The 27,555-nt window shown below is 33.5% G+C and overlaps 2 protein-coding genes across 2 annotated transcripts in view; one reads left to right on the forward strand and one right to left on the reverse strand.

Moving 5' to 3' along the window:
• LOC125048787 (unconventional myosin ID) overlaps positions 1-14,749 on the reverse strand; it is a 31,174-nt gene extending 16,425 nt beyond the window's left edge. The window contains exons 1-4 of the mRNA XM_047647669.1: positions 14,468-14,749; positions 3,184-3,364; positions 1,492-1,613; positions 807-1,026 (exon numbers count right to left, since the gene is read on the reverse strand). Coding sequence (XP_047503625.1) covers positions 807-1,026; positions 1,492-1,613; positions 3,184-3,364; positions 14,468-14,556 — 612 coding nt within the window. The 5' untranslated portion in view covers positions 14,557-14,749. The remainder of the gene's footprint in view (positions 1-806; positions 1,027-1,491; positions 1,614-3,183; positions 3,365-14,467) is intronic.
• A 589-nt stretch (positions 14,750-15,338) lies between these two features.
• LOC125048918 (forkhead box protein I1c-like) lies at positions 15,339-19,533 on the forward strand. Its single transcript, XM_047647878.1, has 6 exons — positions 15,339-15,918; positions 16,175-16,298; positions 16,643-16,789; positions 16,895-17,081; positions 17,250-17,324; positions 17,661-19,533. The coding sequence occupies exons 1-6, from the start codon at positions 15,725-15,727 to the stop codon at positions 17,891-17,893; spliced, it is 960 nt and encodes a 319-aa protein (XP_047503834.1). The 5' UTR covers positions 15,339-15,724; the 3' UTR covers positions 17,894-19,533.
• The last annotated feature ends 8,022 nt before the right edge of the window (positions 19,534-27,555 follow it).

The raw sequence follows: 27,555 nt of genomic DNA on the forward strand, positions 1-27,555 counted from the left end.
TATACATACATATTATAGATAGATAGACATATAAATACCTATTTAAACACCCAAGACCTAAGCACAACACCAAATGCTCATCACATCGATGTTCATCTCAGCCGGGGATCGAACCCCGAATAGGGGGAATATTACCTATATTAAACGCTAGAACGCCGACCATCTGATCAGAGAATCTAAGGAAGTAGGTTTCAATAGCAGTTATTATTGGGATGCGTAACAAAGTTCGTCATAGGAAATCAGATTAAATAAATCCTTGTTCCGACTTACAGCCGTAGTAATGTAGCGTTGCATCGATAATCTCCACCCACACATAAATTTCGGTGAATCAATTGTATTGGTAAGGGATTCAAATCTCGATCGTTTTGTTTATGCAAGGAAAACAGCGTCGCGTGTAAGAACAAAATACGCAAAACAACCGCCAAATAATAACGGCGTGTTTCAGACAGAACACGGTTAGTATAAAGAAAAATCAAGGAAATATAATAGGGCAAAGGGTTGCTACGATACTTTCCTTCTTCGAAAGAATTGAATCGATCGATTGTTAGACTATTATTAGAGATACAGTGATCATAGCCAAAAAAACATGTATAGGGAGCTAAAACAAATGAGCATCACGTCATCGTATTATTTTGTTTGATTATCAACATAACACGTATTATGATACACACGTAGAATAGTCCATAGCATTCATTGTAATAATTATATTTTTTGCGTAATGAAGTAAAAATAAATGGTTACAAAAAATATGATTACAAATTAAAGAAAGTTACGTTATTTGTTTTATTAAGGTAAGAAGTACAAACCTGATAGAAGGCATGGAAATTCCTTTCGCCTGGTTGCAAACCCACGACCCGGCTCTTTTCTAACAAATAGTTGCTTATGTGTCCTCCAACAGGATCACCTTTATAGTCGAAATTAATGTCCATGTATTTGCCAAAACGAGAGGAATTGTCGTTACGGTTCGTTTTCGCGTTTCCAAATGTTTCCAGGATCGAGTTCGATTGTATTAGAACGTTCTTCACTCTGAAAAGAATTTGATGAGAATAATAATTATATATTTTTAGTATTGGCGAAACTGGCGATAAAAAAATCTAGATATTTCTTAGATATGTTTTTCATTTGATTTATACCGTCGTTCTTTTGGTCTAAATGGTAATGATTATTATGCTGAAATATTACCGAGTATATTAGCCATTGAGATTTAGCAATCAAAATATTTTCTTACGAGATAATTCCTATGGGGTGTTTAAGCGATCTTAATATTATTTTTAAAGGTACGGTAAGATGCTAAAATTAAGCAATGTGGAAATTTATTAGCTAGTTATCCTTTAGGTCTGGGCCTCAGATTTGTGATCAATTGTTTTTTCTAATAGGCCAGTAGGGGATCAGGCTGATTCTGATTTAAGCCTGACACACGCCGTCGACTTTATGGGTCTGTGGGCTTCCTCACAACGCACCCAACTACCCTCATCTTTATTAACTAATTACCTGTCGATATATTCCCTGTGCACTTGGGTTGTATTGGCGGCTATGTACTTCATTATAAACTTAGAAGCCTCCGTTTTGCCCGCGCCCGACTCTCCAGATATTAACACGCACGTGTCCCTCCCCTGGAAATAAAGTTGTGACAGTCAATTTCTATATTCAAAGGCTATGTAAAATGAGTTAAATAAATGTATAATTTATTAAAACAAAGTCTATTGTATATTCTTCTAGTTAACATTATTTTAACGCATATTATAGTCGATGTAACAGGAAAACTTAGTAGAATTACTATAAAAGTTATTTCCTACACTAATAACAAAATAACTGTATATTAATTAATTGATTTCAACGCTATCTTATAGAGTTATCACGCTACGCCTAATTAACAAACTCGTAATAAATGATTAATGGTTTAATACATTACTCAAATATCTTTATTCAAGTGGGTAACCAAGTACACTTTTGAATCGTCAAGTTAAATTAATTGTAAATTTACATTTACTACCAGTCAAGGCGTAGGCGTCAAGGGCGTAGACCGGGTAAGAAGAACTGGCAAGAAACTTTCCGCCACTCTTTTTAATCGCCAAGTATTGTCATACAAACTGTTTGTACTTATAATGTCAAGAGTCAGAGAAACATAACGTGAAGGTAACTTCAAATTTAATACTACTCTAAAATCTATATTTCCATTGCGTTAAAGATATGAACTAGTAATTGCTGAAATAACTATAACTGTTCTGGAAAATAATAAAAATATCTTAAAAATAATATAAGATAGGTCGTTAAAGTAAAATTTGTGGTGAGCACAAGTCAAGACACAAAGGGCACTAAACAATAAACAGTAGAAGTGCCGACTGGCCGCACCATTGTTACAACAAATGTTGATAACTCACTTTAAAGGTATAAATGACTTTGCGGCTCGCACTTCTGAGGTTAAGGTATGATATTATGTACTGTAAGTTAAATGCAGTGTTTCTGCTTTACAATGTAAGCGTTCACTATTAAACACTAAAGTCAATGCGAATGGCCTGGTTATTCTAGATTGCATCTCATATTCAAGACGTAAGAGCGGTAACAAATTTTTGTTAAAAGGTACATGTTTGCTGATAGACACATAGTATATGAATTTCTCAATGAATCGCAATTTTCTTCCGCATAATTCAAAAGCCTTTACCGAGTTTCTTTATCTTAATATATATAAATTACGTGTCACTTTGTTTGTCCGCTATGGACTCCTAAACTACTGAACCGATATCAATCAAATTTGCACACCGTGTGTAGTTTGATCCAACTTAAAAGATGAGCTTACATCTCAATTTATACCCGCAATATTATTTTGTTGCAAAATATTTGTTTATTATTTGATAGTCACAATTCTAACAGATGACGCTGTGTTGAAAGTACCAACGTTTCACATAAGCTACAATTTAATGGCATAACCACTAAAAAACATGGTGGATTGGTATTCTCCTGCCGTTTCTCTTAAATAGTTTACTACTATGTAATATGACAAAAATTTTAGCCACAGCAACGCTTGGCCGAGTCTACTAGTACATATATAAATTGCTCAATGAAACGCAATTTTCCTCCACTAAATTCAAAAGCCTTTACCGAGTTTCTTTATATATAATAGGTATAAAGGTTTTTTTAAAGGACTAAGGTTAATAGATAGCTTAAATTGATATAAATTAGGACCTGTTGACGCAGAACTCTCTGGCATGCATCTGCAACAGCGTACACGTGTGGAGCTACTTCGAACATCTCCCGGCCTCTGTACTGTGCCATATGCTGCGGGCCATAGATGTCAAGGGTCTTGTATGGATTCACTGAGACTAACACTTCACCAATGTATGTGTAGATTTTGTTGTGCTGAAATCTGAAATCAAATTATTACATTTATTCATGAGTAGTGTTCAACATGAACGTGTGTTCACATGGTGAAAAAACATTATGTCGGCATGTATTACACCCAAAAATCGGCAAGTACCTATAGGCTAGGCTATAAAAAATCAATGAAAAAGATAAATCTAAGGCCAAGATCTATAAAAGGTTATATCACAACTGTGTTTATGACATTATGTATAAATTAAGAACAACTAGGAAACGTTGGTTTGCGTTCTATTAAATGATAGTTTTTAATGTTACACGCTCATACGATTTTTATAATTGTTCAAATAAGCTAATAATAATAAGCGTCAAAAATATATCAACGTAAACTAAATAATACATATGTTAACATGAGAATCGTTAGGTCACAAACCTTACAACGTTCGTTACCTTGTGTTTAATTAGTTTAACTTAAATAGTAATCATATATTTCCATTACATATGTGCATTATTGAACTCTCTTAGTGACAAAAGATCCTTTTACAAGTATATCGGAAGGCTTACGTTGCTTCGCGTGCCAAAATTCATAAGTTTCGGTCGTTCACCTTGCCGACATAACATTTCATGAGAAAGGCAGACTGAATTTATGTGTGACTAAAACATCTTTAAATATGTCTTCAATAATTACAAGCTTTTAACCTCATTCACAGACCAGTCAAGGTACCTTTTACGAATGAGATAGGTATGTAGGTGACCTTTGATAGGATTACCCTATACATAATATACCCGTAAGTTACATTTCAGTATTTTGTCGATTACCGATTACTTTTTTTTTTAAATGAGTATTTATTCTATGATACTATTTTTATTTGTAAGTCTAGTAAGCCCTTAAGGTAAGGTATGCTTTTGTTTGTCTTTAGAGCGTGGTGCTATGTGAATATTTGAACATCTCGAAAACTAGGGCAGCACAGCATAGACCAAAGTTTACTAACATTAGAATTAATTCAAAAAGCTCAATGTTACTTCATAGATATAAATACACGGCATTGAATCCTTAAGCTCTCAGCGACGTTGGCGAGGACTGACCTAAATACCAAGCAATTTATTTTCTTTTAAATGACCTATATTTTCGACTCGCTAACATAATCCTCACATCACATATCATGCATAAGTGCTGCTTTCAATGCACAGTAAACTTTTACATTTAAAAACCTTGAATTATAATGTCTTTATATTTGTACTCGTTTTAAGAGTCAACAAGGTTTTTATAAAATTAAATATAATATACAATGACTTTAGACATTTATTAACAAAGTATTTTCTATCTCTACCGTATTAAAACATATTCATTCAGATAACACATATTAATGGAATTAGGAAATATTTAAAGCCTTTCGTGACCATGAACATGAAATATATAAACAGCATATTATCTTCTTGAGGTGCGCGCGCGCAGTTGACGTCACCCCGCGGCCGGTTTGTAGTTCAAGAGCAACCGGCCGCGGCCCACGGAGGCTAAACACATCAATGTGACGCATACACGTAATACTACAAGAATTTTTAAAAAAGAAAAACAATTGATTACACTGATCTTTTATTGCCAAAAATCACCTTATTTCGCGCTATTTTATTATAGCTATTTTTAGACATACGTACGAAACTAATTTTAATGCAATAAAAGTTTTGGATGATTCGGTTTCATATGAGAAAATTAATACTCAATATCAAAAACTAAAACTAAATAAAAGACTTTTCACTTTTACAATAATACGTGAGCGCCAAATCTAGCAAGTAGCTTTAGCAGTTGGCAGCCGTCTAGTGACTCCTGTTAACGTTATTCTATGTTATATTTTAATAGAGGTATGTTAAATGAGATAAACTATCCCATCCTCAGCTGCATACCCTATCTTTGCGGGAGATAAATTGTTACGTATGTATCGCTGTTTATGTTCACTGTTATGTCAGGTTGTAGGGTGTTATATCTGGAACTAGACAACCGATTTCGAAAATTATTTTACCAATTGAAGAAAGCCACTTTATTTGTGAGTTGCATATTAACACGAAAAGAGAAAAGTCACGAAAAAGACTATTCATTCGATTTAGGTTTATAATTTCGCAGGTCACGGTCGCCTGTTCGATGCCGGCCGAGTCGCTAGAGTTAAATAAACGCCAAAAAGAAAAGTTCATATACGCATAAAATGTTTTAGCATAGGAAATAAAACAATGAATCCTCAATTTACTGTTAAAACAAAAACCTACCATACCTCGAACCTTGTTATAAAGTACCAAGTAGACATGCAATATCGATTATATTCTATGCCCCATTGTGACATAACCATTCGCAGGACATCGTTAGCGATGATTCATACAAAAATTAAAATATATAAACAGATGATGACTAAGACACAATAATCTAAGAACGACATCATTCACTTACACGCTATCAATCTAATATGCAGATGAACCTAGTCGTAAAACAGCTTAATATTTTATTGGGTGATAATTTAGTTACAGTTTAATTTATACCATAAAAATAACTGAAATAGTTTATATGTTATTTAATAAATAAGCTGCGTTTAATAACTATATTATTATGTAACTGTTTATTTTAAAAATTTACTCCTCTATTAGTGTCTCCAATATAACAAGTGATATATCTATCAATACGGTATCGCACAGGTGAATTCTGATAAGGTTCGATAAGATAGTCTTTACAATACACTACTTCTGACACCTTTTATGAGTGGGCAATAGTTAAGAGTTTATTTCTAACATTGTTACATCTTGCAGTTAATTATATTTCATACCTGAATATTACACAAGCACTAAATGAGATTATAATAATCTGATCTATAGATAATGTAAAACCTGATCACATTTTATATGGTACTAAATAGTCTTTGATTTCTTCTAATAAATCTTTTCATAATTATTTTGATACGGATTATCACTATGATGTCAAAACTAGACGTGTAATTAGTTAGCAAGTTGTTAATTAAATTAATCAGTGGCGCTACAACCTCTTTAGGTCTGGGCCTCAGATTTCTGAATCTGTTTCATGATCATTTTTAATCTAATAGGCAAGTAGGTGATCAGTCTCCAGTGCCTGCCACACGCCGTCTACTTTTTGGGTCTAAGATATTCGGTTTCCTCACGATGTTTTCCTTCACCGTTCGAGCGAATGTTAAAACGCACATAGAAAGAAAGTCCATTGGTGCACAGCCGGGGATCGAACCTACGACCTTGCGACTTTCATCCCTAAATGAAAGTCGCAAGCTGAACCCACTAGGCCAACACTGCTCGATGCAGCAAGCAAGTTGTTAGCTATAGCTATTATTCAATGAATTAAAGTGTTAAAAATCGATCAAATAAGTCTTCAAACGGTTTCGGGTACGAAAATGTTATTTGCTGTACATATACACTAAGCAGTGATGTAAACTCCGCAACTCTATGGAGCATATGATATACTGTTCGATCTGTTCCACACCAAAGGTAGAGTTGAAAAATAAGCAAGTATTCGTTATGAATATATCCTCATATAGTTGTTTTTATCGATGTTACAAACATGGTTCAAGGCATTTGTTTACAGAATGTTTGCATTGCTGACCTCCGGCAACGTCCACGACGTGAGGTTCATACCAAGCAGTGGTAGAAAGCGTATCGTCACTACCCAAAAGTAGTCTGCCGAGGCTGTATTGTGGTAATGTTTGAAACAATGAGTTTTACAGACGAACACAATTCGTGGGTTTGGGTTTTCATAATATTATGTATTTATAATAGAACTGAACCTTTGATTTGGATGAAAAACATGAATTTGAAAATACCAGCTTGGTGCGGTATTGTTTAATCTTTGTGATCACCATCTATTTTCTAACTTTTTATTGTACATATTATATGGATTTAAGATAAGTTGAAATATATGATTATTCTAAATGATATATGGTCATCTGGTGGATAGTGAATGAATGAGAAAATCAACGTGTTCACAAAAATAGAGTTTTACGATAGCGGTAGTTTTATTCTGCAGCGACGTAGCAATTGGATTTAAATAGAACATAGGTTGTTACACTCATTTTAGTTATAAGAAATAACAAAACGGACTTTAACAATAGAAATACAAGAGGTACCTCGGTTTGGCAGAAGTAAGGTTTACAAACGTAATAAAATATCTAACTTAAGAGTTATAGCGACAGAAATAGATAAATCTTACTAAAGCAACAGAATTCTGGAAATGACGTTCGTGCAAATATTAATAGAACCAGACTTAATCTCACAGCTAAAACTTGATTATAACCTACACCGAACTAAAGGTGTAGATAAAGAGTTCCGTTTGCCCCAAATCTCCAAGACATAATAAGGATGTTCAACTCAGGAAGTGACTGGGTATTCTTGGTCAAAGCCAATTTCCTACCACGTGTTAATGCTTTTACTATCTTGTACCATTTATGACGAAATTGGTCGCTATAACTTCTAAATTAATGATGGCGTTGAAAATTTACTTTAAATATGAGAGAGTAGTCTTCAAATATATTTTGTACTCTAAGAATTACAGTTTAACATTTTGTAATAGAATATATTTGAATCTTACGTCATAATATGAATCATTTTAAATGTTTATTTACCGAGTATGATTACGTATTACTATTGACTCATTGCAGGTACCACATATATCATATTGTATGTATAAACTATTTGGTAAATTAAACTATAACATGTGGCCTATATAATTATCGTTCTTAAGACTATTCACTTACAATCTCAATAAATGTGTATATATAGGATATATTTTTGTATAATAAAATAAGATCGTAAGGAATAATTATGCCAAATAAATAATAATTATTCATGACTGTTTCGTCAAATACAAATATTAGTTTCAAAATTTAGATTATAATGGCCTTTTTTTAAGATGGCAAAAAAAATATTACAATCTATATTTCTATAGCGTATATAGAGAGGGTGGTTAAAAAGTCGTGGATCGACGAAAAGTCGTAAGAATATATTAGAGCAACTCATGGGCATGTGTAATACCTTCTCAGAATCCTTATAAAATGCGCCAAAACTTGTAATACAGCGTCACTTTTCGGTAGAATAATTTTTTTTCACAGTGGGGTACGAAGTAAACAAACAATTATGATTTGAAAAAAAATTATATCGTATAACTAAATATTATCTTCAATACACTCAATAAACAACTATAAATACTATGTCTAACGCACTTGAACTCATCAGTACTAATCTAGTGGATATTACAAAATAAATACAGGCCGTAGATTTTTTCGAATTTTAATAAGAATTAGTAAAAGAAGTCAATTTTCTTATAAAAACGCAAAATAAATTATAACTCTCAGGGGTTGAGCTTAGAGACCTCCCGTAGAATTTTTTTTTGCAGCAGATGACCTCATCTATCCCCAATTTGCGTTTGATCCACGACTTTTTGAACACCTGTATATCATAGTCTAGAACTATTGTTTAAGTTACCTACTTAGAGAATCTTAGTAGGGTTTTATTTCACTTTAATAGTAATGCACCCACACAGTTAGCACAGAGATGTAGCCAGGATGGATGAGGTAGGCAAGAGATAGGATGTAGTAGGATGGGTACGCTGCAGAGGCAACTACTGAAGATTTCTTTTTAGTGTAAGGTGTTTTTGTAATAACTTTATTTAAACATCGAAGAGCTCTTTTATTTATTTTAGTAATGGAAACAAAATACTGTATTAAATAATATCACGACACGATTAGAATACTACCAGCTTAGCCTTAGTTGATAAACAAACAAAAAAACTTTTTTCTTTTAAACACAATAATTATCTAAAGAATTTCCTCACAATTTAACCTTTTCTTCTTACGATTACTTTTACTAAATAACAGAAAAACAGGCCTTTACTAAATAAAGTATAGTGTTGAGTTTATCCAAAGAAACATGAAATCATATATAATAGAGTTATGCATGGTTTCAATTTAACAAAATAAGAGAAATAGTCGTAGTGTGACCTCTTGATGTGTTCCTAAGTGCCTGTACCGTAAACGAGAAAAGTAGCAAAATAATACTGAGGGGCATTAGATATACCTACTCAACTAAAAAGTAATTTGCGACATTTTAAATTGTTACAACAGATTGGATAGATTATTGAGTGATTATGTCATAGTTCCCCCAATATTGTTTTTATTAATATGTAGATTTATTTGTAGAGCAAATTTTTTTACTTCCTACACACCTCCTACTGCGTATTAATAAATTTCCCAATAAATAAAAGCGCTAAGGAAATGGTGATCTGTTGTGTTGTGTTGATAACTATTTTTAGCTTTACATTTTCGATAGCATGAACTGAATTATAAATGTTGTATTGTAAATAAATTAAAGTATTACCATGATAAGATTTGAAACCAAATACTTTATATTATCAACACGTATGAGTTTAATCTGTTTTATCAGTTAAGTAGGTTTTATGAATTCTGTTTATTGACTTAGATGAATAATAGATAATAAAATCAATAGCGGTCGCATACAAATTACGGTTTATACAGTTTTGTTGTAGATTTTTAATAAATCCTATAAGTACAAAATGACACAAAAAGAAACATAGTTTAACTGAGGAATGCGTGGATTTTGTGGACATTACGAGTAGTTCGACCTACACCTGTCTACCGGTCCAAAGTAGCTCATATGTAGGTGTTAAGTCGGTCATGTGGAGTCTAATGAATGGTTAAATTATGGCCATGTATTAAGGTCAATGACCGTTACGCCGGGTTAATTGTTCTTAGTAATGAATACGCCTCCATTAAGAGAGTTATCGAAAGTCACAAGTGATAGCAAAGATGCCATTAACAATCAATAGCTTTATTATAAAACAATATAAAATGAAGTCTCACATGACATACTGAAAAGTTTAATTACCTAATTAAAAAAAAACATATTTCGACATCTTATTTGTTGCTAAGGCTCTATTGCATATTAAAAAAGTACAAGAAGACAAGAAAGATATCGTTTGGGATCAAACAAAGTTCGATCTGAGTGATAACCAAGATCCTAAAACCATACATAAAAAATATAATTTGAATACAATAACCACAAACTTTGTGTTGTCATGACAGTTTTTGATTGCTTTTTCGCAAAAATTAAACAAAAAGTTGATACGTAATTTCACACTTCATTACAAGTCATTAACAAGGCGTGATGTTATTCATTGGATACGTTCACTTAATATCCATAAGTCTCTATCCATAAGACTCTTAAGAATATACGTAGGCTTATTACCACTTATTACTAACTAACTAAATACATATAAGTTTCCAGAAGGGGTTAAAAATATCCCAAAAAGTTAAAATGGCTGTCAATCGACATCAACAACTCCAGTAACTCGTGGGTGATTTGCCAGCCCATTTGGAAAGCAAATTCTTTATGATAAGTAGTTTTAAAAAGTGGGCAATCACCAAATACTTCATAAATTAAAGGGCATTATGCTGGTAAATGAGCATAGAAGATGATAAAGTCACGTATTCGCTAAAGTTCATTGTCTGACCTTTTTAGGCGTATCAGAGCATGAAGCCGAATGTGTTGTGTTAAATTAGTTCATTTCTCGCATCTTTATGCCGTGACCTCATAAAATTTGGCGCTACAATCCCTTGAGTGTCTTCATGTTTATGCATTATTATATAGAACAGCACGGATATTTCGAAGTCTTAAGATAAGTTAGTGTTGAATGTTATAAATATTATACAGACAATGCGAATAAAACTTTCCCCCTACAGTATTTGCAGATTAAGTTATATTAATAAATACCAAAGTGTGTAAGATTCAGAGTGCAGACTTAGCGCGAGCTATGACTCCCGTATGTCAAATGAGACAAACTTGGGATTACGCATTTCACGTGAAACGGACGGCGAAAACAAAGTGAGGTCGTAGAATTTTATGGTGTTTATATTTCAAGTTATGGGACCAAAATTATGCTACTTGAAATTCAGATTTTTTTGGAGTAGATTTTATAATAGGAAAAAACTAAAAAAACTGCTTTTCAATCCGTATAGATATTATATAAATTTCGAAGAAAAAAAAAATATAATTTCCTAAAACCTAAAATCGGAAGTAAAAATTTCAAATGAGTTTCTCAAAAACTTTGACTTCTATTCTTTTCATCCAAAAAAAAGCTCAAACTATATTTTAAGTACACTAGAAAATCCATAATGGGATGGTTACTAGTTTTGAAGATTAATGTACATTCATGTAGGAAAAAAGTTTTTGAGTTCAAATTTTATTATTTTTCAAAATTTATTTTCTAATCGAAAATTGGAAAGAAAGATCTATACGAATTGCAAATAAAATTAATTATTTCCCACAAAAAATTTACTCGGAATTTCAATTATCATTAAGTTCCATAACTTGAAATATTCATTAAAAAAATTTACGAATTTGCGTTCATACCAACTAGAGGTATGATTAACCCGAATATGAACAAATTCTACGACCTCACTTTTTTTTCGCTGTATGCTCTTCACGTAAAACGCCCCCTACGTTACTTTAAATCTTACATATTTTAGAGTATAACAACAAATATTATCTAGAGAAAAGACATGACATGATAAAAAAATTATTTCAGAAGTTTTCGCAGTAGCTTTTCGTAGTAGTTCGACCTAAACGTCAAGTTTTGCACTAGAGTGAATCGTCCCACAACCGTCACGGTCTGGAGGTTGTTGCGTCTCCTTTCCCAGACAGATTCTATACATATACGAAAATGTTTGGTGTATCCGTCTAACCTAGGTTTGATTTCATTTTCGGCTATGAAGATGGACGTATAAAACATACGTATATATATATATTATTCCAACTGCGAAAGAATATGGATGAGTAACAAGTAATTTACGTGTTCAGCACGAATACCTGTGTGATAATGGTGTGATAAGAACTGGCCACTGCAAATAGGAACGTCTAGGTAAGTACCTAGGTTGATAACATTCCTATCGATTGGTATTTTGTACTTCGTGATGCTTTTAATCGCTGTTGGCATTGTAAAATTTTAATATCTACCTTATATGAGTAATTTGTTATTTTACTAGTTCATTTTTACCATGAAAATAAAACTAATTATTTAATTGTACTAGGTTAACACAAAGTATCGTAGGTGATCAATATAAAAATATCATCATTGCAGCTATAACTTGCACAATCCACATAGTACGTGAGAGACTACTCGTTCTAGATTCCTAGATTTGATAGAAACAATTCATATTTGTGCAACATTCATTAAGGATCCATTACAGTATTACACCTATACTAATGACGTGAAAGCAAATACGTCTGTCGATTTACTACAAACGATCCAATGGACCGATTTAAATTGATGGGGAAGGAAAAGAAGTTATAGCTAAATTACGGTGTTTTCGCTAGTGGCGTTACGTTAGTCTTTCATCTAATCGAATGGCACATAAAGGCCTGCAACCTAAGTATATTTAGCTAGAGATATTGCTAAAGTCGTAAACGGAGTTAGTAATTAAGCGGCGAGCCACAAAGGGGTTCGGATAACATGGAACAGCCGGTATGGCACACGCGAGGAATTAAGCAATGTTGTGGCTTGTTACATAAACATGATTGATCTGTTGCGTCTACATAATTTCAATTAATTACAACCCTTGCCCGTTTATACACAGCGTTATTCGAGTTTTCGTTATTAGGTTAATATTTTTAGTGTTCGAAGCTTCGAAGCAGCTGTTTTAATCTTACGTGTAATAAAGAACAACTTAATGTGCACATACGAACTGTGTTCAAAACAAATTTGAAAGAAACAAAAAAATGACGCTGTCGCATATTTTTTCACTAAATAAAATTCAGCCCATGGGCATCTGTAAATGGAGGTGATAATATAGAGCAACAAGTGCAATTATCAAAGACGAGGAAAACGAAAGGACGCATCAACACCTTGAAAGATGACATCACGTCGAATGCGCGCCATTGTTCGTACGGTGCCATCATCGCGTTCGCGCGTAAACAATACACGTCTTTTAAAGAATTAGACTCTCTAATGTACATAGTACTTACTTAAATCAAAATCAACTAGTAATTTCCCATAGTTTTCCTTTATTATTTAGTTTCTGAATGTTATATATATGTATCAAATGAATTAAAAGTTCAGAATTAGTCAACCATACTCATATGTATATAAATTTGACTATTAAATAATAGTTTCCTGTGGACTTATTATAAGTAGACCTTTTGAATACCTTTATTCCATGAGAACATCTAAATTCTGTAACTATTTCATATTTCAAGTAAAATTAATAGTCATTTTTTATACCATTACAATACACATAGTATATGTTTTATATTATGAAACAATTATTTATCCTTAGCACTTTTTATAGGTGAAGTATTATTTTACAAATTAATACAGCATTAATATTTATGAATTATCTAAGACACAGTTAGATAATCTTTATATTAGTATTATTTTTCTATGTAACTTTATCTCAGCTGCGATTCTGTAACTCAAACGAAAACCGCTGTGTGAGTTCAAAAAGTGAGTTACAGAATCGCAGGGCTGTTGTTTTTCCCAAAAGAAATAAGAGATGCATGGGACTTCCTCATAAAAACTTTTCAATTGATTTCTTTGACTAACCCTAAGATTCAGGGTGAAGACTTAGCTCTGTAACTCCAGTATGTCAAATCCAATATTTTTACATGCAAGAGAATCTTAATGTAAGGGCTCTATAAAACTAATGCTAGAGATATCTAACAAACTACTTTAATTGATTAGCAAACTATTTTAATCTTATATTATAAGAGTTAGAAAAGTTTATAGAAACAAAAAAATTATGTATGTTAGGTTATTTGAATAAAAAATCTCAAGAAATAAAACCTTAAAAATAATTACTGTTGAAAAGAAATATTAAAAAACATTAGTATCTGCACACTATTGTTTTAAATATTTGAAATAAAAGTTTAATAACTGTATTTTAATAAAATATAAATAAATATGTACAACAATGAAAGCAATTTTCTTTGAAAATTTACACAAGTGTTGATATTCATTCAAAATATGAACTCTGTTGATATGAAGTTTTATTACAAAAATCCTCGTATATTTTAGTATTCAAAACCAAAATGTTTATAATGTTATGTATGTCAAGTTATGAAAAAAAAATAATAAGAGGCTCACCGGAGATTCAGATTTTCAATAAATTTGTCCGTAGTCAAATTGTCCAGAAGAACAAAGTCGGGAACCCCGACTTCTGGTTGCGTCGTCATACTTTGCACTTATTGAACTACATACACGAAAATAAACAAGTTGTTGAACTATCTTTCAGCATTTAAAATATAAGAAACTTGTTTAACAACAAACTCGTAACAAGAATTACATATGAAACAACTGACTCACACCGACACTTAGAAAAAACTGTCAATTTTTAAAAGATGTAGTTGGCCGTTGGCACTTGGCGCCTGGCGGTCACAGATTACTTAATAGTAGTGGCAGCTGGCGCTTCGATCAGTGTGAGCCTACAAAATTTCACAATATACCAAAATGTAAACTTTAAAAAATTTAACTCACACTGACAACTAAAAAGGAAAAAAAGTTGCAATTGTTATGGATTATTCCTTAAGTTGAAATATACTTGATTTAATTCGAAAAATCTGATATAATTTTTGAATAAAAATATACATACCAAATAAATAGAATACTACAAGAAATGTCATATAATTTTTTTTCTAAAATATTTTCCGGCAATATAACAATATTTTCTTCGTAAAAGTTAAGATAATAAAACCTACTAAAAAATTTGAGAAATATTTTTTACTGAATTTGATCACACTTGCATGATGTTCAAGTGGCACGAGTGTTGCACGGGCTAAATAATAAATCCTTATAAACTTGGCATAGGATAATCTAAATATAATTCGAATGGCTGGTTCATGTTAGTTTTAATTTCTTCAAATCTACTCCCACCTCCTAGTGTTATTGTTTTTTTACCATAATTGAAGTTATATTTTACCTATAGTTCATAGACTTTTGTCTATGATTTCTGTTATCGTCTGTGTAACGCCATTTTCCTTGTTGTAGGCGCCTCAAATGTCATAATAATTTCTAGTTTACGAAAATTACGTTTAATTTAGTTTTTTACGTTATTTTTATCCTTTTTTAGTGTTACGTCTTTGAAAGTGCAATTATTTGAAATTAACAACTATACCTTTGCCGTGATTATTAATTTTCTGGAAGTGCCCGTATTTGACGCACCAAGGACCTTTGAGTTTGATTGATGTTCACAATGAGAAGTAAAGAAAATGTTTTGAGGAGGTAGCACGAACATAATAATAACGCCCACGGTCGATGTTTCAACGCTCTGTGGCGTATTATTATAACCAACTAGAGGAATGATGCGGTAAAGGATTTGGATGTGTAGTGCGTATATGTTGAACAATGAGTGATTCTCCCGGGGTAGAGTGGCTGCCGGCGTACAGCCCGGGACCACCGCGACATAGCCCACTCGGGCCCATTCCCCGCTTTCTGTATGAAGATGTGCAACCTTTATGTCTACAACAGGAAAACAATAACAAGGAAATTGAGGAAAAGCTAAATGCTAATAAAATAAAACATCCTAAGCCAGCTTACAGGTAGTTTAAGTTTTCCTTGTTCACAGAAACCTTCGGGCTATTTATACTTTATTTACATAAATAAAATGATGTCATTCATATCTTATAATACTGGTCTATGTTAGTAATTTCTCCACGATTTACAGATTCACATATAGAATTGCTTATTAAAAAAAATATTTCAAACACTTACCTAACATGAATAGGCTGGTTTTAATTTCTTCAAATGTGCTTTCAAAATTCCTGTTATTCCCAATAATGTAAACTTTTGTTATAGTTATGCAAGCATGATCAGATTAGCAATTAGCAGCTCACCAAATGGCAAGATGACCCTTAATGAAATATACAATTATATTTGCAATGCATTTCCATATTACAAAGAAGCCGGAAAAGGATGGATGGTAAGTTCTAGTAAATAAAAAGATCAATTGGAAGTAAATTTTTCAACTAAATTGAGGTGAAGTAAAAAAAGAAAAGATAAAGAATGTTTATAATTACAGAAAAAGGGAATATTATAACTTCTGTTGCTGAATGTAATCTCTTACTAGTAATTCAGGGTTTCCTATAGTTTGTTCTTTTTATAATTTTTATCAGATTAAAGTTAGTAAAATTAAAAGTCTATAAGTATATAAGTCTATTTTGCTATTATGTATTTCTATTTGGTAAAATTACCAGTAAATATTAACTAGGGTAGCAAGAATCGTTAAAGTGTATTGTTTACGTATTGTAATGAAAATATTTTCAGAATTCAATAAGGCACAACCTCTCATTAAACAAATGCTTCATGAAAGTAGCTCGAAGTAAAGATGATCCTGGCAAAGGTTCCTACTGGGCAATGGATAGTAGTTATAAAATGGCTGAAGTTACACCACGACGCCGGCGTAGCCTGCGGGTATGTCAATTGACAAATTATATCTTAATTATATAGATTATTAGGTTTTAAAGAGCCTGGAGAAACTTTATACAATTAATATAATAGTAAATGTATCGCTTTCAGATGGCCCCATACAGCCCTGAATGCAGTTCCAATAGCAGTGGCGACGCGTGCGTGTCAGGAGGTGTGGCCACTGTCCCTACGCCCCCTGCTACACCAACCACCCCCACTGCACCTGCCACACCCACTACTCCAACTTCTGCATCGCCTGGAGCATTTAAAGAAGAGATAATAATCAAGGAAGACTATGGTAAGTCATAAAGATGTTTAATGAGATGATTGGTGTATCTACTTGTTAGAGTTCTTGATTGAGAGGGCTAAATAATAATATTGACACAAGTTATTATTCTGTATTTATAATTAAATATTGCCTCTTTTGTTGATTATAATGACTGAATGAAACTTAATATTATTTCAGACTCTAAGCACACTGATGACGCTTTATCTGCACTCATGAATGAAGAACTAATTGCTGATGGTGATTTGAGTCGAGGTAATGATATATTTAATAATTAAAACTTTGTAAGAAAACCTATTTTAATATAGGTCTGTATAGACAGAATTAACATAAATTAAATTTATATATACACAAGTAGTTTTGATGTTTTTTATGATTTTTAGAAATGGAAAATGGATATATAGCTTATTGAATCTTTGTTGAAACACTTTATGTCCCCGTAAATATGTTTCGTAGTATGCACTCCATTCCACTCTCCTATAATACATTATATAACTATTTATTTTCAATATAGGAATGGTAATTATCTCATCAGTGTAAAGATGTAACATTTAGGTAAAAAAATAATTAATAAAATGCTTTTGTTTCCAGAGCGATGGCGATGGACGGGCGTGCGTCGTCACGTATGCGTATTACGTCACGCGCAGCTCACGGACGACTACGGGAACTTCCGGGACGAGCGAGCCGACGACTGCGATTGTCCCGTCGATGACGCTCTGGCTTCGCCCGTCGACCCTGCCCCCCTTTCCCCTGGCCCTCTGTCACTGCTGTCTCCCCCACAAGAGGGCCCCACTCTCCCCTCGTGGCACATTCCTTCTTTATAACGTCCTCCATCCGACCTTATATTAAGGTAAGGAAGTTTAACAAGAGGTTGGAGCCATGGACTCGGACAATCACAGCTGATGTGAAATTGTATTTTTGTATACTGATTTCGGTTACTGTGATTGTCTGATTTATTATCCTTTTGGAACCCGAGCACTAGTTCTTTACCATAAATACAAACTAATTGTAGTGTTCGACATAATAACAGGAGTTGACTCCACGCAATGTTATAAACTATTCAACAATAACCTGTACAAAATACATGAAATGGTTAAAAGCTCGAACCTGAGGTTGGGTTGGCTAAACTATAGTGTTCATTGTGACATATACCAAGTTTATACTAATTTATTAAAACAAAACATTTTATATGAGATTTACTTTATATGTGAAAACATTCTCGCTTAGTTCACTTCATTTGAGTGAAGAAATTTTGATGTATAAGTTAGAGTTAAATTCAGATTTTTTGACGTTAAGATGTCATAAAACATTTCAATAATTTACCAGATCACGACCAGATCTCAGAATGACCAGTATATTTTAATTCTTCTAGTTCATTTCATGCTTATATGAATTAGTTGTACGAATTTATAGTTTTAACGCTGATATACGTAAACGCTTTATAGTAATCGTTTCTCGCTTTACTTAACATTTCCACAGTGATAAATCGAACAGAAGGGCATTAGTTTATACATTAAAATAATCACTGTGGGTTGAATTCTGTGCCATACGAGCGTTCGCTTCGGAGCGGACTGAATCCCATATCTTATTGAATGTGTTCACGTTTACACGTATCTTGTATAGAGCTAGGTAGCGTAGACTAGGTGTAATGTATATAAGATGTATATGTACGGCGGAAAGACGTAGACGTGTTGCGAGACTAGTTTTATCTTTTTCAGATCAATTTACAAACGTATTTTCTCAAAGCGATATTTTTAACGTATACAGATTCAATTTTTAAGAAAGCAACGCGGCTGTGGCCTTTCGCCGATACTTGAGTTGTCGGAACCATAGAGTTAAAGTAGATTAAGGATTTGTATGTTTTTGAGACATAATAATTAGACTAAACGTCCAAACGATTGAGGTTTTATTAGAGATGCGGGATCATATTTTCGTTTATATAATATTAACGCGACCTACTAAATTGTATATTAGATGTGTAACGGGCAACATTCCTCGAGGTTTGTGTCAAAATATGTACGTAACATAAGTTAATTCGGTATAAATAATATTCAGTATTCGCTAAGTATTGTTAAGTTGGTCGTTCTGTTCGATCGCGAGGGACGAGTTGCCATCATTTATTGTTTCATATTTTATTCTGTGATAATTTTATTTTCGAAAAAAATGTACGGTTCGTAAATATGCCTATAATAAAATATTCATTTATTTAAAAAGATTATTATTATTGACAAACAGGAATATTTTGTGTGTTTTTCATATTAAATGATCGTTTTATATTGTGAAGGGATTTCGTACTTGTCCGTCACCGACCGGGTTCAGACTCCGCCTATAGATGATATTACCGGCAATTTATGAAATTATTTTATTTGTATGCTCGTACGTTAGCAATTTACTTTATACTTAAGAGTAGAATGTTCTACCTCTATACAAATAATAGTTGATGTACATTAAAACTTTTAACAAATTGTGCCTTTTTTTGTTACTTCCCATCTACACATTATTATTAGCACCCTTGTTAAACTAATTAAACATTTCAGTCAGAACTTTATTATGATGCGCCAAAACAATTTTTTTTTAAATTATTACTAATAGTTTTGCCTATTGTAGCTATTATAGAATTAAATTGTCAGCATTTAGTGACCCCCTAAAAAGGCACTATTATGTAAATAACTCTTCCTAAAAAAAATGCAATAAAAATAAAAAAACTAATAATAATATTATGTCTTTTAGAAAAATGAAACTGACTTCAAATACCTGTCAATATTAGTTACCTTTTGGCGCGTTAATAAATTACCTTTTTGGCGCACGTTCTGGTATCACAACCTTGGGAAGAATAGGTCGTAAATTAGTAAATTGACACCCCCAGTCAAGGACTGCCCAAGACTGCCGCTGTTTTCCCCGGAGCCATGACCGACGTTTAGAGAATTAATTAAAAATTATAGCTCACTTCAAACAAAGCAGGTCACATACACACATCACAAACTTATGAGTTTAAACTATATGTGATGATGGAATTATATTTGAGTATTCAATTATTGTGTCTCTTAACAGTGTAATAAATATAACAATAAAAATACAGAACTGCCCTGCGATTCTGTAACTCACTTCACGAACTCACACAGCGGTTTTCGCATCGGCGGTCTCAATCAAATCAGTCGTGAAGCAGTCATTTTATGATTTGGCATTCTGAAAAGGTGGGAGCTTGTAGTTTATTGTTTATCAGAATGCCAAATCATAAAATGACTGCTTCACGACTGATTTGAGACCGACCGCCGATGCGAAAACCGCTGTGTGAGTTCGTGAAGTGAGTTACACTTCATACACCTAACATTTCCTATTTACACCTCTGTGACATCTCTGTCCTCGTCGCACGGTTTCGGAGACGTTGCACGCGAGATAGAGACGGCAATACATCATCTGATTCTTATTTACAGCGGTCGAGTGAAGCACCAAGCATTGCCGACCCGAAGGGTATCAATTCTATAAGTATATTGCATTTAAAGAGATCATTAGAATTTCATATCTACAATAAAGTCCTCTGCTTAAGGCCATCAGAATAATGGAGATTGAGGTACTCAACAATGCTTCCAAATTAAATTTATGCAACCAAGAGAAAAGTAACAAAAACAGATCAAAGTTTTAATGAGGCACTTGGCAATAATTGCACAGCGGATTAAATAAGACTGCAAGACGTCCCACGGGCTCCGGGGCTTGGTTGTTGGAGTCAGTCACTACAGAGCCCGACCTGCGAACCTTTCACGATCCTGACTCGTTCCTGATTCATCTGAAACCAATACAATTGGAGTATTTATTTAGTTATTAAGTTTACGATATCATACATACTAAATCTACTAATTATTTAGTATTGTCTTTGATTTACATAACCTTTACGCATTTAAAGAAAAAACTGTTTATCCGGATTGAACTTATGTATTATTATAAATTTACCACTATTTAACATAATTTTAAATTTATCCGACGTTTCGCGTGCTTTACAGCGTACGTGGTCACCGTGACGTGAGTTGTAAATTTATAATCTATATATATATAATGAAAATGGTCTTCGTTTGAGGCTCAATCACGCCTAAACCACTGATCGTATCGACATGAAACTACCACCATTCGATGCGAAATTTTTCCTAGATGGTTTATGGATAGGATTATTTATTTTTCGAATTCTAACGTTCCTTCATTTTTTTATTGCTGTTTTACTTTTATGAAAATTTATCCATACGGACTTCACCGCGGAAACATTCGGGGAGGCTTCCTAGAACCTCTAAACGTCAACATCTGTTAAAAACTCGATTTTCGAAATATTTCAATTTTCTTAGCGGGAAGTTAAAAAGAAGAATAATAAAAATATGAAAAAAAATAAAATAATGAAACATAAAATTATGTCATTCTGAAAAGGTGGGAGCTTGTAGTTTATTGTTTATCAGAATGCCAAATCATAAAATGACTGCTTCACGACTGATTTGAGACCGACCGCCGATGCGAAAACCGCTGTGTGAGTTCGTGAAGTGAGTTACAGAATCGCAGGGCAGTTCTGTATTTTTATTGTTATATTTATTACACTGTTAAGAGACACAATAATTGAATACTCAAATATAATTCCATCATCACACATAGTTTAAACTCATAAGTTTGTCATGTGTGTATGTGACCTGCTTTGTTTGAAGTTATCTATAATTTTTAAATAATTCTCTAAACGTCGGTCATGGCTCCGGGGAAAACAGCGGCAGTCTTGGGCAGTCCTTGACTGGGGGTGTCAATTTACTAATTTACGACCTATTCTTCCCAAGGTTGTGATCCCAGCACGCGCGCCATCAAGATAATTTATTTATGACAGCCCCCAGTAAGACTTTTCAAAACGTACAATAATTTATAATATCGCATCATTAATAAGTCCTTAATTTTAAATTAAGTTATCCCCGTAAGTTATATCCGTTCTTGGAAATGAAACAATATAGAAATATCAACAACTTTAATGTCTGAATATATACAACAAACATTTACATAGAATATTAATGTTAACAACATTACCTCATCAGATGCTTGAAGGACATCTCTGTCGCAATATTGTAAATACTCATTTTTTAAATATTTGGCCATTATAAGCTGTGGTTGTAATACAATTAAACAGGTCGAGCCAAAAACAGATAATTATCAATGTTTTAAATTATATAAAAATAGAAAGACAATTCGTAGGTTGCGTAATAGATTTATTCATAACATACCCTATATCATCGCAATGGTGTTTCCAACCAAAATGTAAAATTAACAAATAACCTAATGCGCATTCTATTAAACCGAATGTACTTTGATAACAGACCGAGCGATAATGACTAATTCATATCTTTTCTAATTAATGTTTTAACTACAGTTAGTGAAATAACTAAATTGGTTACGTGGCAGAGTCGTTCTCGTTAAGGGAGCGTCCATAAATTACGTGAGGTGTTTTTTTAAATTTTCTGTGACTCTCTTCCCCCCTGGTGAGATGTCATGAGATTTTATTCAACCCCCTCCCCCATCCCCAATCACACGTGAGATTTTTCAAAATGTGGGTTTCTTACGTAAACGGGTTGGATTGTTATTGTAAAAAGAAAAACATATTGCTTCGTGCTTTTATTTACGACTAAACAATATAAGTGAAATGTTGAGCGTTTAGGTATGGAGTTAGCGGGAAGTTGCAGAGCATTTAGGGTCAACCGTTTCCCCATTTTTTTTTTTTCAATCAGAAAAGAATGGCGTGATATTTGCCGAGACCCCCCTCTCCAACAAAGATTAAATGAGATTTGATTCGACCCCCCCCCCCCCCCCCCTTGAACACCTCACGTAATTTATGGACGCCCCCTAAGACATATACAGTATAATAAACGAAATAAAAATAATTTATTATTCGCTACACTAGCGCCGCGATAGCGGCTCGTGTCACAGCCCTAACACTTCATACACCTAACGTTTCCTATTTACAGCTCTGTGACATCTCTGTCCTCGTCGCACGGTTTCGGAGACGTTGCACGCGAGATAGAGACGGCAATACATCATCTGATTCTTATTTACAGCGGTCGAGTGAAGCACCAAGCATTGCCGCCTCGAAGGGTATCAATTCTATAAGTATATTGCATTTAAAGAGATCATTAGAATTTCATATCTACAATAAAGTCCTCTGCGTAAGGCCATCAGAATAATGGAGATTGAAGTACTCAACAATGCTTCCAAATTAAATTTATGCAACCAAGAGAAAAGTAACAAAAACAGATCAAAGGTTTAATGAGGCACTTGGCAATAATTGCACAGCGGATTAAATAAGACTGCAAGACGTCCCACGGGCTCCGGGGCTTGGTTGTTGGAGTCAGTCACTACAGAGCCCGACCTGCGAACCTTTCACGATCCTGACTCGTTCCTGATTCATCTGAAACCAATACAATTGGAGTATTTATTTAGTTATTAAGTTTACGATATCATACATACTAAATCTACTAATTATTTAGTATTGTCTTTGATTTACATAACCTTTACGCATTTAAAGAAAAAACTGTTTATTCGGATTGAACTTATGTATTATTATAAATTTACCACTATTTAACATAATTTTAAATTTATCCGACGTTTCGCGTGCTTTACAGCGTACGTGGTCACCGTGACGTGAGTTGTAAATTTATAATCTATATATATATAATGAAAATGGTCTTCGTTTGAGGCTCAATCACGCCTAAACCACTGATCGTATCGACATGAAACTACCACCATTCGATGCGAAATTTTTCCTAGATGGTTTATGGATAGGATTATTTATTTTTCGAATTCTAACGTTCCTTCATTTTTTTATTGCTGTTTTACTTTTATGAAAATTTATCCATACGGACTTCACCGCGGAAACATTCGGGGAGGCTTCCTAGAACCTCTAAACGTCAACATCTGTTAAAAACTCGATTTTCGAAATATTTCAATTTTCTTAGCGGGAAGTTAAAAAGAAGAATAATAAAAATATGAAAAAAAATAAAATAATGAAACATAAAATTATGTCATTCTGAAAAGGTGGGAGCTTGTAGTTTATTGTTTATCAGAATGCCAAATCATAAAATGACTGCTTCACGACTGATTTGAGACCGACCGCCGATGCGAAAACCGCTGTGTGAGTTCGTGAAGTGAGTTACAGAATCGCAGGGCAGTTCTGTATTTTTATTGTTATATTTATTACACTGTTAAGAGACACAATAATTGAATACTCAAATATAATTCCATCATCACACATAGTTTAAACTCATAAGTTTGTGATGTGTGTATGTGACCTGCTTTGTTTGAAGTGAGCTATAATTTTTAATTAATTCTCTAAACGTCTATCATGGCTCCGGGGAAAACAGCGGCAGTCTTGGGCAGTCCTTGACTGGGGGTGTCAATTTACTAATTTACGACCTATTCTCCCAAGGTTGTGATACCAGAACGTGCGCCAAAAAGGTAATTTATTTATGACAGCCCCCAGTAAGACTTTACAAAACGCACAATAATTTATAATATCGCATCATTAATAAGTCCTTAATTTTAAATTAAGTTCTCCCCGTAAGTTATATCCGTTCTTGGAAATGAAACAATATAGAAATATCAACAACTTTAATGTCTGAATATATACAACAAACATTTACATAGAATATTAATGTTAACAACATTACCTCATCAGATGCTTGAAGGACATCTCTGTCGCAATATTGTAAATACTCATTTTTTAAATATTTGGCCATTATAAGCTGTGGTTGTAATACAATTAAACAGGTCGAGCCAAAAACAGATAATTATCAATGTTTTAAATTATATAAAAATAGAAAGACAATTCGTAGGTTGCGTAATAGATTTATTCATAACATACCCTATATCATCGCAATGGTGTTTCCAACCAAAATGTAAAATTAACAAATAACCTAATGCGCATTCTATTAAACCGAATGTACTTTGATAACAGACCGAGCGATAATGACTAATTCATATCTTTTCTAATTAATGTTTTAACTACAGTTAGTGAAATAACTAAATTGGTTACGTGGCAGAGTCGTTCTCGTTAAGGGAGCGTCCATAAATTACGTGAGGTGTTTTTTTAAATTTTCTGTGACTCTCTTCCCCCCTGGTGAGATGTCATGAGATTTTATTCAACCCCCTCCCCCATCCCCAATCACACGTGAGATTTTTCAAAATGTGGGTTTCTTACGTAAACGGGTTGGATTGTTATTGTAAAAAGAAAAACATATTGCTTCGTGCTTTTATTTACGACTAAACAATATAAGTGAAATGTTGAGCGTTTAGGTATGGAGTTAGCGGGAAGTTGCAGAGCATTTAGGGTCAACCGTTTCCCCATTTTTTTTTTTTCAATCAGAAAAGAATGGCGTGATATTTGCCGAGACCCCCCTCTCCAACAAAGATTAAATGAGATTTGATTCGACCCCCCCCCCCCCCCCCCCCCTTGAACACCTCACGTAATTTATGGACGCCCCCTAAGACATATACAGTATAATAAACGAAATAAAAATAATTTATTATTCGCTACACTAGCGCCGCGATAGCGGCTCGTGTCACAGCCCTAACACTTCATACACCTAACGTTTCCTATTTACAGCTCTGTGACATCTCTGTCCTCGTCGCACGGTTTCGGAGACGTTGCACGCGAGATAGAGACGGCAATACATCATCTGATTCTTATTTACAGCGGTCGAGTGAAGCACCAAGCATTGCCGCCTCGAAGGGTATCAATTCTATAAGTATATTGCATTTAAAGAGATCATTAGAATTTCATATCTACAATAAAGTCCTCTGCGTAAGGCCATCAGAATAATGGAGATTGAAGTACTCAACAATGCTTCCAAATTAAATTTATGCAACCAAGAGAAAAGTAACAAAAACAGATCAAAGGTTTAATGAGGCACTTGGCAATAATTGCACAGCGGATTAAATAAGACTGCAAGACGTCCCACGGGCTCCGGGGCTTGGTTGTTGGAGTCAGTCACTACAGAGCCCGACCTGCGAACCTTTCACGATCCTGACTCGTTCCTGATTCATCTGAAACCAATACAATTGGAGTATTTATTTAGTTATTAAGTTTACGATATCATACATACTAAATCTACTAATTATTTAGTATTGTCTTTGATTTACATAACCTTTACGCATTTAAAGAAAAAACTGTTTATTCGGATTGAACTTATGTATTATTATAAATTTACCACTATTTAACATAATTTTAAATTTATCCGACGTTTCGCGTGCTTTACAGCGTACGTGGTCACCGTGACGTGAGTTGTAAATTTATAATCTATATATATATAATGAAAATGGTCTTCGTTTGAGGCTCAATCACGCCTAAACCACTGATCGTATCGACATGAAACTACCACCATTCGATGCGAAATTTTTCCTAGATGGTTTATGGATAGGATTATTTATTTTTCGAATTCGAACGTTCCTTCATTTTTTTATTGCTGTTTTACTTTTATGAAAATTTATCCATACGGACTTCACCGCGGAAACATTCGGGGAGGCTTCCTAGAACCTCTAAACGTCAACATCTGTTAAAAACTCGATTTTCGAAATATTTCAATTTTCTTAGCGGGAAGTTAAAAAGAAGAATAATAAAAATATGAAAAAAAATAAAATAATGAAACATAAAATTATGTCATTCTGAAAAGGTGGGAGCTTGTAGTTTATTGTTTATCAGAATGCCAAATCATAAAATGACTGCTTCACGACTGATTTGAGACCGACCGCCGATGCGAAAACCGCTGTGTGAGTTCGTGAAGTGAGTTACAGAATCGCAGGGCAGTTCTGTATTTTTATTGTTATATTTATTACACTGTTAAGAGACACAATAATTGAATACTCAAATATAATTCCATCATCACACATAGTTTAAACTCATAAGTTTGTGATGTGTGTATGTGACCTGCTTTGTTTGAAGTGAGCTATAATTTTTAATTAATTCTCTAAACGTCTATCATGGCTCCGGGGAAAACAGCGGCAGTCTTGGGCAGTCCTTGACTGGGGGTGTCAATTTACTAATTTACGACCTATTCTCCCAAGGTTGTGATACCAGAACGTGCGCCAAAAAGGTAATTTATTTATGACAGCCCCTAGTAAGACTTTTCAAAACGTACAATAATTTATAATATCGCATCATTAATAAGTCCTTAATTTTAAATTAAGTTCTCCCCGTAAGTTATATCCGTTCTTGGAAATGAAACAATATAGAAATATCAACAACTTTAATGTCTGAATATATACAACAAACATTTACATAGAATATTAATGTTAACAACATTACCTCATCAGATGCTTGAAGGACATCTCTGTCGCAATATTGTAAATACTCATTTTTTAAATATTTGGCCATTATAAGCTGTGGTTGTAATACAATTAAACAGGTCGAGCCAAAAACAGATAATTAATTATCAATGTTTTAAATTATATAAAAATAGAAAGACAATTCGTAGGTTGCGTGACA

Source organism: Pieris napi, chromosome 4 (assembly GCF_905475465.1).
Source record: "Pieris napi chromosome 4, ilPieNapi1.2, whole genome shotgun sequence".
Taxonomy (NCBI): Eukaryota; Metazoa; Arthropoda; class Insecta; order Lepidoptera; family Pieridae; genus Pieris; species Pieris napi.